The 14832-nt window shown below is 37.2% G+C and overlaps 1 protein-coding gene across 1 annotated transcript in view; it reads left to right on the forward strand.

The window, feature by feature from the left end:
• The window catches only part of LOC139978994 (transient receptor potential cation channel subfamily M member 3-like), a 49698-nt gene that overhangs the window by 2591 nt on the left and 32275 nt on the right, over window positions 1–14832 (forward strand). The window contains exons 2-9 of the mRNA XM_071989634.1: window positions 505–581; window positions 6294–6456; window positions 7279–7492; window positions 10371–10495; window positions 11663–11834; window positions 12345–12513; window positions 13216–13339; window positions 14224–14400. Coding sequence (XP_071845735.1) covers window positions 505–581; window positions 6294–6456; window positions 7279–7492; window positions 10371–10495; window positions 11663–11834; window positions 12345–12513; window positions 13216–13339; window positions 14224–14400 — 1221 coding nt within the window. The remainder of the gene's footprint in view (window positions 1–504; window positions 582–6293; window positions 6457–7278; window positions 7493–10370; window positions 10496–11662; window positions 11835–12344; window positions 12514–13215; window positions 13340–14223; window positions 14401–14832) is intronic.

Raw genomic sequence — 14832 nt, forward strand, 5'->3', positions numbered from 1 at the left:
AAATGAGAGCATTTTTTTCTGTCAATGTGCATCATATCAACTTCAAAACCTGCTTGCTTCAAGTTCACTTTGTTACAAAAATGTAATAAATTCAACCAGCAGTATCTAGAAAACGGCATTCACGAAGGTATACATTGCATACGCAAAGTTTCACCAATTCTTTTTTATCGGCCAGAAGTAAATTTGCTGTACCTTTGAACGATTCTTGTAAGTTGTACTGTAGAATCTGCTATCTGTTATCTTACATGTCAAATTCAAAATATTCAGTACAGTATGCTTTTAGTTTGTTGCATGTCAAGAGATAGCAGACTCATTAATTGACTTAAACTGATATCATAGGTCAAGTTTAATAAAGACAACCTGATAAACTGCAATATACAGTAGTTGCACAATGCTACTGTATGAGGTTCCTCTGTTGCTTTGCACAGTACTGTTTATCTTTACAATCAACATAAATATGTTTCCACTTTCATCATAAGTCAAATATTTTTGTTTTTATTAAAGGCCCAAAGCTGGATCGAGGAAACATTCTTTAAGAAGGAATGTAAGGTCTTCATCAGTGACTCAAGATATCCCGAAAGGTGAGTCTACTTTTGAGTCTATTGAGTTTTATTCAAAAATTGCTAAAAGGTAGGTTTTTATATCAACCAGAGATTGGTAACTTTGGTGAAATGGAATTTCTAATAGCATGTCCCTTTGGTGCATCATTGCAAATGATATTAGGAAAACGTCAATGGTGAAGTACTTTAATACAGAGTAGAGTTAAATTACAGAGCTTTTGAAACAAACCTTGTGAGCCAGTGCCCAGCTTTACAGCATATAGCTCTTTGTTTTATTCTTTGCTGAGCAAATTTAGTCTACTGTATGTAATGGTAATGGCATATACAGTAGGCTACTTACATTTATGCACGGTATCGGGGAATAATTTTGCATTATCGTATCGCAAAATACTGTGCAAATTTGTCAAAATTGCTATTTAATTCCAAAGATGTACAGGTATAGCAGTTCTTTTTTTTCACTCAGGAATCGTAGTATTTTATAAGTGACACAGTTCAGAGACTTCAAAACTACTATACAAAATCTGAACAATAAATGGTTCCCCCAATGACATGTATGTGAGTGTTTTGCATAACACTGAAAGCAGTGTAATGTATATCTACATATACAGTATCTGATCAAAGTCAACCCATGTGAAAGCGCTCGCAAGGAGGCGAGATGCTGGATATGAACTTGCATGTACAGAACACGCTAGGTGATGGACTACTTCAAGGTTCGACTTATGCAGGTTGGGCCCTTGACAAAAAAAGACACAACTTCAGGTGCTTTTAATTACAATTAGGTCGACCTGAAACTTCAAAAATATGTTTTTAAAGATCCCTCAGTCAATTGGTTACGATTGAAGTTGCATGCTGCTAGTGATCAACTCACTCTATAACCGTGAAGCAAGATCCGCAGTCAGATGTAACCATGGAAATAACTGATTGGTTTCCCACGGTCACAGGGCAAGGAACTGGAAAGTTATTTTCTGTGAAAATGCAACATCCTGTGGCCTGGAAATAAAAGCATGTAAGCACACAAGTGCTGGAGTAAACCCAATGCAGGTGCATCATGTAAACCCACAGCAATGGAACAGTTACTGTTTAATAAAACATAAATCATTATGAGTGAAAGTCATTATGTAAGCTTGCTGGTCTGTTCCTTTCCTCTCAGTCAATGAGCCAAATTTCAAGGATGGATATGACCAGAAAAACTAAGGCACTGTGCATAGGCGTAGGAGCCCAATTTGGTTTGGGGGGGCTGTAACGACTGGCCCGAAAAATATCATATAGGCATGCATCGATTATTACATCGCATGCCAATGACATGCAATCACTTGCCGTGTTATTACCATTTATTGGGCAAGTCTTTCCAATAATAATAAAATAACTTTAACCATTGAAAAGCACATTGCAGTTTATCGTTCTTTCAGTAGGTGCTCGAAAAATTCTCAGCAGATTGCCCGAATTTTCACAAAAATATTTGATTGGGGGGGCTGCAGCCCCCCCCAGACCCCCGCCTCCTACGCCTATGGCGCTGTGTCGAAAGAATGAAAGCCTCAGCGGCAGCTGTACAATGTATACTGTACTGCTGTCCCCCATTCTCGTCAGGCCCTGGTTACTGTATATACCGTATCCTGTGCTGAAGCCCCTCACTTACTCATATATTAACATATGTACTTTGATAGTTATCATGATGAGCACTCAAATGAGAATATTTCCAGTGATCCTGTTTAAAGATCAATTTGTGTCACGATAAACTTAAGTTATCACCTCTTCCATTGCCTGTTTCCAAATGGTAAAGGCCATAAACCAATAATGTTGATTTGATGAAATAATTCCAGTTCTCTAGCTGGTTGTATTCCCTACGTGACGTCAACCCTCACGGAAGTGCGTGAACACCACATGTTTCCAAGTCGTTGGATAAGTGTTAAAACAAATAGTAGATAAATATCCCCAAACCATCGGTTACAGGTTTGTCAAATTGCAGCAAAGTTTTGTGCGAAGGTGCAGTTCATGGTTTACTGTATATTTTTTATTAACCTGGTTACTTAAGGTAACTAAGATTGTAAACAGTAGTTACAGTACTTAGTTTGTCAAACAACCAGCAAAGTGCTTATAGGTATCACACTACTGTACTTAATGTGAAACAACTGTTAGTCTGTTGAAGTCAATCCTTAAAAAGAGCCCTGCAATGTCTATTTTTGTTTTAGGATATTTGGATTCCATCTCCTTAAATATTCTGTCATCCTTTTCATTTTGTTTTGCTGTTTATTTCTCCATGTCTTAACTAATTCACTGTTCACATTTCAGGTTTATAATGAGTGTCTCATACAGTCATAACTCTGAGTAAAATGTATGAAATGCACCTTTCACAATTTTATCCAAGATCTGATAAAATCAAGGTCTCAGTGGCATTTTCCTAACTTAGAACCTACACCTGGTTACAGTATCGTCGTATGTACAAATACAGTATGCAGGCTTTAGAAGGCTGCCCAATACAACTTGCCAGTGACCCAAAAAACGGCTAAATCCACTGGTACTGTATTTAGGCCAGCTCATAGCTCAAATTTCGATGCTTGCATTACTGTACATGCTGGTAACTCTAGAGCTACATATAATCACTAAATCTTCACTTTGTTGTGCAGATGTCAGAAGCAGATTTTATGAAATATTTATAAAAATTAAATAAAAAAATAAAAAATCCGAGTTAAGAAAAATCTGCTGTACATGTACGTCTTTGCTCATGTGTTACATTTTGCACAGTATTGTGCGATGCTATACTGTATGTTCAGTACACAACACACAATAATTTACAAAACTATTTTTGAGTGAACATTCACACTACAATACTATTGCAAATGTAACAAGTAAACAATGTATTATCTCCATCAATAGATTTGATGAGAAACTCGGGGGCCAAAATGTATATAATTTAAAATCTGATACTGGAGAGATTTTATGTCCCTTTTTTCATTTTGCTGAAATTTCCATTCATCATACTCACTTGTATTTCCCTTTTCAATGGTTGTGTCAATATACCATCAGATATCATTGATAGTTATTCAACCATACATTGGGTGGATGTGAAATTATGAGGGTTTTACTGCAAATATTGGGCTAATTTTGGACACCAAAATGTGACATTATGAAAATAGCTGTAATTGAGATGCACTTTTCTTAGTTTTTCCCATGTTATTATGCCTTGACTTTGCATTTTCTATTCAAGTGAAAGCAGAGCTTCAATTACACTTGCAAATTTCAGTCACCCATGCTCATCAACTGCTGGAAAATAAAGATCTTCATCTTTGTTAACGTACATATTTTTGGTGTCCTCCTGCATCACATACGTTAATAGGTGGCAACTTTTCATGATTATAACCTAATCACACACTGCACAGTAGTGTACTAGGGATTGCAAGTCCCAGAAACTCACTACTCATGCTGAGAATAGGTCTAATGGCATCTCAGAGGACAAATTCATTCAAAAATACATGGGGAAAAAAACTTGTTATTGGTTGTTAAACTGTACAAATTGTTCGGTGTCCTCAACATAACGTACGTTAAATGGGCATTGTTTCACTATCAACTGATAGTTTTGAATATCAAAACATTTGTAACTGATCAAAACCCCACATACTGTACACTGATAGTAAACAGTTCTTTCACTGCTAGCAGTTCAATTCCTCTGTATCAGTCACAATTTGTGTGTGGTGTCCTCATTTCTAGCCAGCATAACATACGTTAACTGTGAAAATCTATTTTAGGCTCATGGCAGGATTTCTCACAGAATATTTAACTCACTTAATATTTCACCATGTTTGAAATAGAATTAAACTATTTCCATCATCCAATGAGTCTAAAACATGGTTTTAGAACATCTGTTAACGTATGTGATGGTGTCTCATTTTTTGGTGTCTTCATAACATACGTTAACAGTATGCACTTTGAATGTAAATTATTGAGAAGACTGAGAACTTCCATGCTAGGAAACACTTCATTTCCATTTAGTTCTAAGGTACTCTCTCTAACTAGTTGATGAAATTTGTCATTGAGCCAGTGGCTAAGTTCTATAACTCCAAATTCCTGTTGCATTGTTAACGTATGTTATGGTGTCCTAAATGATCAGCCTCATTAACTTACAATGGAATGTGATAAGAACTTCAATTTTTTTTGTGTCATAAGATAATATTTGACATTGCTCATATATATTCCCCTTCACTTTAATGGAGAAGGGGCTATGTTTATACTTTATAGACAACTGTAGGACACCGAGTAACATACGTTAACATCATCACTTGTCCTTTTTATTTGCCTCAAATCCACCTTTCTTAATACTGTATTATCTTTTAACATTACTAATTGTGTTCGACATTCACCGGAGAACCAGAATCAGCACTCAAATAGATACAGTACCTTTGTGTCATTCATTTTTGAACATGCATGTCAGACTTTAGTAACCCAGTATCAAATAATGACATATGTATTTCTTTCCTCTGTCTGTAACCGTTATCGTTTTCATCTTGTGCTGGTAACTTCCACACTACATTACTATCACAACTGCAAATGTAACAAGTAAACAATGTATTATCTACATCAATATATCTGATAAGATACATGGAGCCAAATTGTATATATATTTCCTTTGTCTGTTACAGTTATAGTTTTCATCTTGTGCTGGTAACTTCCACACTACATTACTATTGCAACTGCAAATGTAACAAGTAAACAATGTATTATCTACATCAATATATCTGATAAGATACATGGAGCCAAAATGTATATATATTTCCTTTGTCTGTCACAGTTATAGTTTTCATCTTGTGCTGGTAACTTTCTACGTATGTCCACAGAATTATGCAGGGTAGCATGCCTCTTTGTGTCACTCATGAATGATTCTGTTTAAAAGAAAACAGAAAACTGCTCTACCCGTACAGCTTTTCTTATAGAAGTGTTTCAAGATCACTCTTATCTGCATCCCTGTAGTAGAACTTTTGCAATGCGATATTTAGATCACTCAAATTTAGGGAAAATTTCAAAACTGGATATACCAGTAAAATGTCACACTGGATAGATATAATTCTGAGGAGACCTGTACAGAGTTATGGATATTAAAACAAACTTTTCCTTTTGGCAGATATTTTGTGGTGATGAGTTTTTTAGACCTGTTCATGTTTCAAATAAAGAGCAAAATTTTTTAGTAACTTTTGACATATCTTTTTTACTTACTGTACCTGTCTTCACTCAACATGTGCATGTTCCTACGTAGTCTGCATTGCAGCTCTGTATATACTGGGCTTGCATGTGAACCATTCCGATTTGTAGGAAACCAAACTTTTTGCGCTATCAAAAGACAATTTTGTTAAATATAACAAACTTCTTGTTTATTAAATTAAATGGAATTGACATGTAGGAACACTTTATGTTGTCCATTTAGGATCTTATTTTTAACAATGTTTCTGAATGCTTTCTAAAAGTACCAAAAACTGAAATTTAATCCTAAAATTTGTCTCTTATAATATTGCCATTCTATGTCCCTACCGAAGAACCGAACATGTACGAAGGTTGCTAAGTACTGAACATTCCAAAAGACTACTGCACATCAAATCTGAAACTTTATCAGATTCCCGGTGAACACAGTGTTAGACGGTACTTCTGATCTTTATTAATGTATCAAGTTATCCATTTCGTAAATTCTATGAGGGATAATATTTCCGACTAAGTTGTTAACCTCTTTGTAATCCTTCTTTAAACTAGATGTGGGTGTGGACGCACAAGGCCTGAGCATGTCGCTCTTTGCAGTGAAATTCCGCACAGTCGGCAGACGTCATGGAACCCCAGCAAACACACAGTTTCCATGCCAACAGATGCTTACGGTCAGATAGAATTCCGAGGGGCAGGTCATGGAAACAAAGCCAAGGTAAGCCTTAGTCTGCTGACGTTTTTGTTGTTGTTGTTGTTGAAAGTTTCAAGTTTCTTTTTCAAAAGAAGTCAGTCTTGATTAGGTCATTAAGTATCCTTTTGTTTCAGGTCAAAGAATCTAGGTGTCGTCATATTTCAAATACTCTGTGTTCGTTTTCTAGTTTCGGGAGGGGCCTGCGGTACATTTCTGAAACCCGAGTATTAAGTGACTGTGTGCCACCTCAGGTACAGAGAAAAGAAAAGAAAAAAAGGAGCATAATTTGTGGTCCTAGCACTTGTGAGGTTTGAAGTGGGTAAAAAGTGTAAAATCTCTTGGAATCCTTCATTTTTTTTTTTTTTTTTTTGAGGGGAAAGGATGTATGAAGTTTTGTAGTTCTAAGGGAGTGGTCAATGATGAACGTGTAAAATTTAAAACTTGTGAAGGTACATGTTGTCACGGTGATCTTGACGGTCAACGTTTGATGTTTATGTTACAGTACATATGAGAATACAGTAGATGAGTTTATTAAAAAAAAATGGATTACATTTTGATGCAAGTGACAGAAACTTTGAGAGTGTCAGAGCTAAAATAAATTGAAAACAGTTTTTCATACAGAGTAGTTTTTTCTTTGCCTGTTTTGATAGCATGGTCAGATTTTAATGTAGCTGTGGTGATAATAGAACATTTTATGATTTGTGGCTTTCAAGTTCAGAGGTCAATTTCGTGACCAGAAATGATAATGGATTCCTTTCTTTTAAACCCAAGACCACCCTCCTCATGCCCCCCCCCCTCTCCAACTTTGCCAGTGATATGCAATTACTCTGAATTTGTTTGTCGTAGTACATACGTCTGGCAGACAACACAGATCCAGCAGATATCCTGAGACTCATGAAAGAACAGTGGAACCTTGGCTTGCCAAACTTAGTCATCTCTATCCTGGGTGGACTCAGAAAGTTTGAAATTCAGCCAAAGCTGAAGAGAGTTTTGAGCAAAGGACTTAGCAAAGCTGCTAGAACAACAGGGGCATGGATCCTGACCAGAGGGACAAATACTGGTAAAGTCTAAAGAAGTTTTAATGTGATTTGTAGACTGTGTGCTGCTGGGATCATGGCACAAAAGGCATGGCCAGGTTGCAGTGCCAAAGGCCGCTATTCCCTCTTGATCATGACAGGTGTCGGTTTCGTACGAGGGGCCAAATGCGTATAAATCCCCCCATTCCCATGTTGGATCACTGAGCCATTATGGCATTATATTCCCCAGTCTGATCCAGGTCATAGATCAAATTTACAACTTGACCATTTGCATCTTAAAAACGCCAAAACTTGGATTCATTTCAATGACATCCCGTCAGGATTGAGAGAAAAGACATTTTCTGTGAGACGTTTGTTATTATTTTCGTTCAAACTGAACAGATCAGTCTGTCTCTTGGATATGATGACACTGGAAATTAAACTCTCATCCATGTGTTGCAGCGTTCCGATAGTCAGAATTACCACGGAGGTAGATGAGTTTTTCTATAGATCTCTGAAATGTTCTTTGTATCAATCATATCTAGATACCTGATTTACTGCACCTCTTTCTTAACCATGTCTCCAATCTAAATAAGCACTTTACCATCTATCCAATTTACACAACTGGTAATAACATTTAAACACTGCAGCACCTTGCAATCCCCCAACCTTGCTGCTTCTGGGACACCACACACATTCTCCTTGCAAATCTACCATTACTGTTTCACAGACATTTACATTAGAGTATATCCACTTGGTTTCAATACTTTGGTGAGTGGCTTTTGGCCAAAGAATCATCCTAAGCAACATTTTTTTCTCCAACCAATCTGAACCATGTGAGAAGTGCTTCATTGCATTCTTGCATGGTTCTTACACGTAAAGTAGTTATTTAAGCAGGCTTAAGCCCCCTAACACGCCATTTGTTTGTACATGTACAGATATTGACTTTGGAGACAGCCAATATCGTTGTTCCTAAATATTCAAACCGGTCAGTTTTAGGAGACTGGATGGGACCATTCTCCATCTTGTTGTTTTGAGGCATCGGTTCTTTTGTCATCTTTTTATGCTCGGTGGAAAAAGCCCTTTTTGGTTTCCCGAAAGGGAAAATTGCAGAATCACCCTTACTGACCATGCAAAATTGTGAGGGGGAGACCGCGGATTGCAAAGTCGCCAATGATTACATTGGGGATTGCAAAGTCGGTAGATACTGTTAAGGTTAGATTCGTCCAACACGGCAGCATGCAGAAACATTGTACTCAAAGCCGAAGCCACAATGAATTAATCAGGTCGTTTGGAGTCTGTGCATGCTAAGCCCTCATCACCTTTCTGGGGAAACAATTCATACTGTAGCTTCCATTAAAATATTATCGCTACTCTTTATGCTTGAGGAGAGTCCTTCTGGGGAAACAATTCATACTGTAGCTTCAATTAATATATAAGAAGGCAAACATCACATGCATGAATGACCTCCGGCCCGTGGCCCTGACTTCTGTTGCGATGAAATCCTGCGAGCGCATTGTGTTTAGGTACATGAAACCCTTAGTGAGTGAACACCTTGATCCGCTGCAATTTGCTCATCGTGCAAAGCGCAATACTGAGGACGCAATTCTTTATTGCTTAGAGAAAGTGTATTCCCATCTGGAAAAGTCAAATGCAGGTCATTCTGCTAGAATTATGTATTTTGACTTTTCCTCTGCATTCAACACCATCCAACCACATGTTTTGGTACATAAGTTGCTAAACATGAACGTCCCGCATAACCTGGTCACATGGTTATTCAGTTATCTCACTAATTGGTCGCAGTATGTTAGGATCAACCAGTCCAACTGTGTGTCCAACACATTAGTTTCGAGCACTGGTGCACCACAGGGAACTGTTCTTGCCCCGTTTTTATTCACTGTTTATACTTCAGATGCTAGATCATCACATGACAGCTGCCCTCTAATTAAATTTGCTGATGATACTGCATTAGTGGGTTTGATTACAAGAGATGATGGAGGTGAATATTTGTCTCAAATAAATTGGTTTGTAGACTACTGTGATCAAAATTTCCTTGAGCTTAACATGGAGAAGACAAAGGAAATGGTGATTGATTTTAGGAAAGGAGATCATGAACCTCCTCCTTTTGTTATCAAAGACCTGGCTGTAAACCGTGTCTCGTCCTATAAGTACCTTGGCGTAGTTTTGGATGATCCGCTGAATTGGCATGACCACATTGATTATTTGGTAAGACGGATCAATCCAAAACTCTATTGCTTGCGGAAATTGAACACCTTCAACATCAGTAGAAACATTCTTTCTATTTTCTAGAATTCTGTGATTTTAAGTGTGTGGTCATATTGCATTAATTGTTGGGGAGGTAATGTCAATGGTACCGACAGAAAATGGATAGATTCTATTATAAGCCAAGTCAGTCGCATCCTAGGCGAACGTCAGCAGTCAGTGAACACGTCATATCATCTTCACCTTCAAAGTAAACTTGCTGGGGTTCTCAACAACAGTAGCCACCCTCTACACATTAATTTGGAAAGTGCAATAATACCCCGCAGTGGGCGGATGAGACTACCCCGTGCCGTTACGAATCGTTACAAATCCTCCTTTATCCCTCGTTGTATTAAACTTCATAATGAATCTTTTACTTGTTAGGTCAGTAATCTTGCTCATTGTGCAATCCAATGTTTCACAAGTATCTCTGGTGCTGTTTTACTGTATTTTGTATTTTACCGTTTTTACGTATCTTGCCAGCTTTGTTTTAAGTCTTATGTCTTAGTATTTGAGAGTTTGATATATTTTGTGTGTATTTTATGTACTGTACGTATGTTTTATATTGTGAGCAATCAATTGCCCAGCTTGGGATGCAATAAAGAGAATCTGAATCTGAATCTTCTCTTATCTACGGTTGAAATATTTTTTTATCTGTAGGTGTCGGCATTCACGTTGGAGATGCCCTCAACAACCATTCGGTGAAGATGAGGGGCCGGATCACCACAATCGGGATGTGCTCCTGGGGAGTCTTAAACAAACAAGAGAATTTCCTCGGGAGAAATGTACGGTGACTTCTCTATCGTTAAATTTATGACTGACTCTTGAATGGAAGGAATTTATAAAGTTGTTAAGCAATATTTGTCAGGATTATGAGCTTGAAACAGGTACCCAAACATTATCTCATCCATAATAAAAACAACAACACACAGTATATATAATTCACAACTTTCGTGAACTATGTTGGTCATATGGGAAGAATTTCTACTGTTTTCCATATCTTGAAATGCGTAGCTATATGAAGGAAAAAACTATTATTAATGTCTATGATCATTTTAGTTTGATGTTAAATTGGGTTTGGTTTGAGTGCATTACCATGCAACTGTGATACCCATTTCACTAGACAGATCATCATTTTAGATAAAGGTGACTGTTGGCTTGTTTGGTTCTCCCTTAATACTGTATGTTAAAGTCTGCATTGGGTGTCAAGGTGCTCTCCAAGCAAAGTAACATAGGCTTCTGTCATATCAGTCCTATCTAATTACACAAAACTCGACAAGCAGTCTCTGACAGCAGATTATATGTTGATCACTTGAAGAAATATACAATTTCGTTCCCAATTATTAAAGAAGAGCTCTTTTGAACTTTGAAGTTTCAAGCAAGACTGACTGTTTCAAGCACCTTAACATGTGCACTTAACAGGTAACACTGCACATGTGAAATTTTGATCTCGTCAATCACCCCGGGTACAGTATGTGTATACAAGGTCAACCGATGTGTTCCCGTGTTTGTGAGCGATGATCATGTTACTTCACTCTGTGATATCTGTAAACATTACATATATCACACATTAGGACCGATATCACAGCGCCCTCTGTGGCAATGCTGGTGAGCCCCGTATGTAAGATATAAGATGAGAGATGTTCGAGACAACAGCTAATTCCATTTTGCAAATTGTATGCTCTCATCAATGGAAGTTTCTCCTCCTTTTGTGAATCGCAAGTTTTTTTTTGGCCTTCCGAATTAGCCAGGTGAATTCGAATATAGATTTCATGTCTTTTAAATACAAATGAGTTTTCCCATTTTCAGGCTTTGGGCTGTAAGACCTGTGACATTTTCAAACATCTGTTAATTGCGTATTTTGTGAATTACGTATATGTATATTATAGTATCGCTGGTATATATCGTTGGTTGACAGATCTACTTTGACGTTGTCGTTTATTCACTTTTAGCGTGTTACCTCTTATCACTCCGTGGCATGCCCCATCTCCAAAGGTTTCAAGCTCAACAGCCATCACACACACTTCCTCTTCGTGGATAACGGCACCCTCAGCCAATCAGGGGCAGAGATTGAACTCCGGCAAAAGTTTGAGAAACACATCTCGCAACAGAGGTTGAACTCACGTGAGTAGAATGTTACACATTGTTTACGATAAATTTAGTAAAAGTTGTTTTTTTTCTTTTTTTTCTCATTTTTGTTTGGAATGTTTTTATTTCAACCTTACTTTTTTGTTTTTTTATGGTTGACTACCAGGTTAAATGAGTGTAATACCAACACGGTAACGTTGGTAAAATGAAGAAGGTTTATCACTTCTATAAAGCATGAGAATACAGCAGACAAAATATTTACATCAGTATAATGTTTCTGAGAGGTCTATGGTTGTGAATATACCAAAATAAGGATTGTGAATTTGTTGTGATTTTAACAACAAGCGATTCAGTTTGTTGTCGTCTTTTTGTGTGATTCTACTGGTTTGAGATTTGTATTGCATTTGTAGTTGCAACTGTTAGATGAGTCATACGGCAGTGGAATATGGCAGTTTGGGTGACCATTATTTGATTTCTTTTATTAGCATATATTAGGGGGTGACACTGATGATCTTTAAACTGTTTGTTTTCAAATAACTTTTACAGAAGAGAGGGTACCAGTTGTGAGCGTTATCATCGAGGGGGGACCCACAGCAATAAGAACAGTACTCACCAATATTTCCGCTCATCCCCGAATACCAGTCGTGGTCTTTGATGGGACAGGAAGAGCAGCAGACATTCTAGCGTTCGCACAAAAGTATAGCGATGAACAGGGGTAAGAGCGTCTCTTCAAACAGAATTTTGCACAGATTTTTACACTTTTTCGATATTTTTTGGGTACCATCGTCCTTTGGTAACTTTCAGTTTCAGATAGCTTAGCTAGTCAAGTCTCATTTCCAAAAACGATAGATATTGAAAATGTTTGAAAAGTAATAATTTTCAGTTTTGCATGCTAGATTGGTTCTCAAATGCACGAATGGCTCGATAGCATGGTATTTGGAATCTTGACATGATAATTAATTTAGCTTGCCATGCGCATTCTGATGTTGAGTATTGCCTAGACTACTTTGGTTTTAACAATTATGGTAAACTGGCAAACCAAATTGGATAGGATGCTGCCTAATTGTCTCCTTGCATGGAGTTGCACATTTAAACCATACGTTGTCATGGAGATGACTATTTTTTGGTGTTGTCTGATTGAGTAGCACAAAACAATTTTGTATTGTTCTACAAGGTCACAGAAAAACAGCTATTTGAGATTGATGGCGCTTTTCTTGCAATTTTCCATAACAACTGTTTATATTCCAAATCTGCAGTTGCCCACATCGAGAAGCCCTTCTAAACTCTGTTGTAAAATTAACTTTTAATAAAAAAAGTAGGAATTATTAATGATCCATTTTTCATTTTGTTTGATTGCTAATTTTTTTTTGGCCTGGGCTCGGTTATGTTTGAGTTTGTTCTTATTTATTTATTTCAGGTCATTGAGTGACTCTCTGAGAGCGCAGCTACTCGAGACCATTAAACATACATTCCATTTCAACCAACAACAGGCCGAGAGTCTGTATCATGATATTATGCAGTGTATGAAGAAGAAGCAACTGGTAAGAATATTTATCGCTCAAAATTTCTCTCAATTGATCTTTTTAAATGTAGTGACTAAATTGAGAGTAAAGATATTGATATGTCAAGTTTGGTTTGATTTGTTATGCTATATAATTTACAACTCCAAAATATGAGTCTCTTCTGTCTTCGTCACATTGTGTGTGTTTCATATAGTTTCCATCAGAAATGAAAGTATTCATTTCTCATTAATATGTACTGTCTCTTATGCTAATGACAGATTGAAGCTGGTTTTTGATATAATTCTATACTTCAATGATTATTCGTGGTTTCACCAGAGTTTGTGTTATGAAATAATTTGTGTTATGTATTTAATTTTTTCAAAGAAAACAAAACTGTTAGCAAACTGCTTATCCACTAAAAGAGCCTGTGTAAGAGAATGAGTAAAAGTAAGTGGGTCTGACATTTTGATCCTAGCAGGATCTTCTTCAGAGGCTGAAGAAGATCCTTCAGGCTTTGAAGAAGATCCTGCTAGGATCGAAACGTCAGGCCTTCTTACTGTTACACATATTTAATTTTTGAAGGAGCAAACAAACTTGTGGCTGAAATTTTATTCAAACCTCAGGATTACAAGAACTGTCCTATACCATGTGAGCTCTTCTGCACTGAGTGGGTTAATTATCCCCTTATTATAAACTATTTCCATGCTGGATGGCGGGGGGGGGGGGGGAGGGTGCCAGTCAGAACCAGCAGTACCTTGCATAACTCTTGATGCAAGGATCACTTCCCAGTTTCTTACGATGCGACCGAGCAAGCGACAGGAAAGGGATTTTTCAAGAAGAATTCATTTTAAATTTTAAGTGGAGAGTGGTGAACAGGAAACTGAGAGGGATCTATGACATTATATTCTTTTCTTCTTTTACAGATCACAGTGTTTTGTCTCGGTGAGGATGGATTAGAAGATTTTGATTTGGCAATATTGTCCGCACTACTAAAAGCACAAAGCAGAGCTAACCCCGGAAACAAACTGAGGCTGGCCCTTGCATGGGATCGAGTGGATATCGCTAAACAACATATATTTGTCCATGGGAAAGAGTTACCGGTAAGTGGAATGTGAATGCCGTACACTGGGGATCATGGTATAAAAGTTGATTTAATGGAGGGAGTCATTTTTTATAGACGTGGCAGTCATGCACTGTTCCAAAAAAGGTATAACTTAAAGAAAGTCTTGAATCAGATGACCTCTAAATCTAAAAACTTTTTAAGTCTTTGTCATTTTTTCCTTTTAGAAAGTCTTCTTGCCTTTAGAATGTCTTTTTAATTAGGTTTTGCCAATGCTGTATGTAAAATTTTGACTAAATATTTCGCATAATTTTGGCCAAAACCACCAAACCGCAAACAAGAAAGGAAATTAATGAAAAATGTTTCACCTCCTATTGGCTCTATGTGAACACACATGGACAAAATGGTTGACCTTGTTGTGAATGACTTAGACCATGATATCTCCTCAACACATAGGGAGGGTTTTTTTTTT

Source organism: Apostichopus japonicus, chromosome 13 (assembly GCF_037975245.1).
Source record: "Apostichopus japonicus isolate 1M-3 chromosome 13, ASM3797524v1, whole genome shotgun sequence".
NCBI lineage: Eukaryota > Metazoa > Echinodermata > Holothuroidea > Aspidochirotida > Stichopodidae > Apostichopus > Apostichopus japonicus.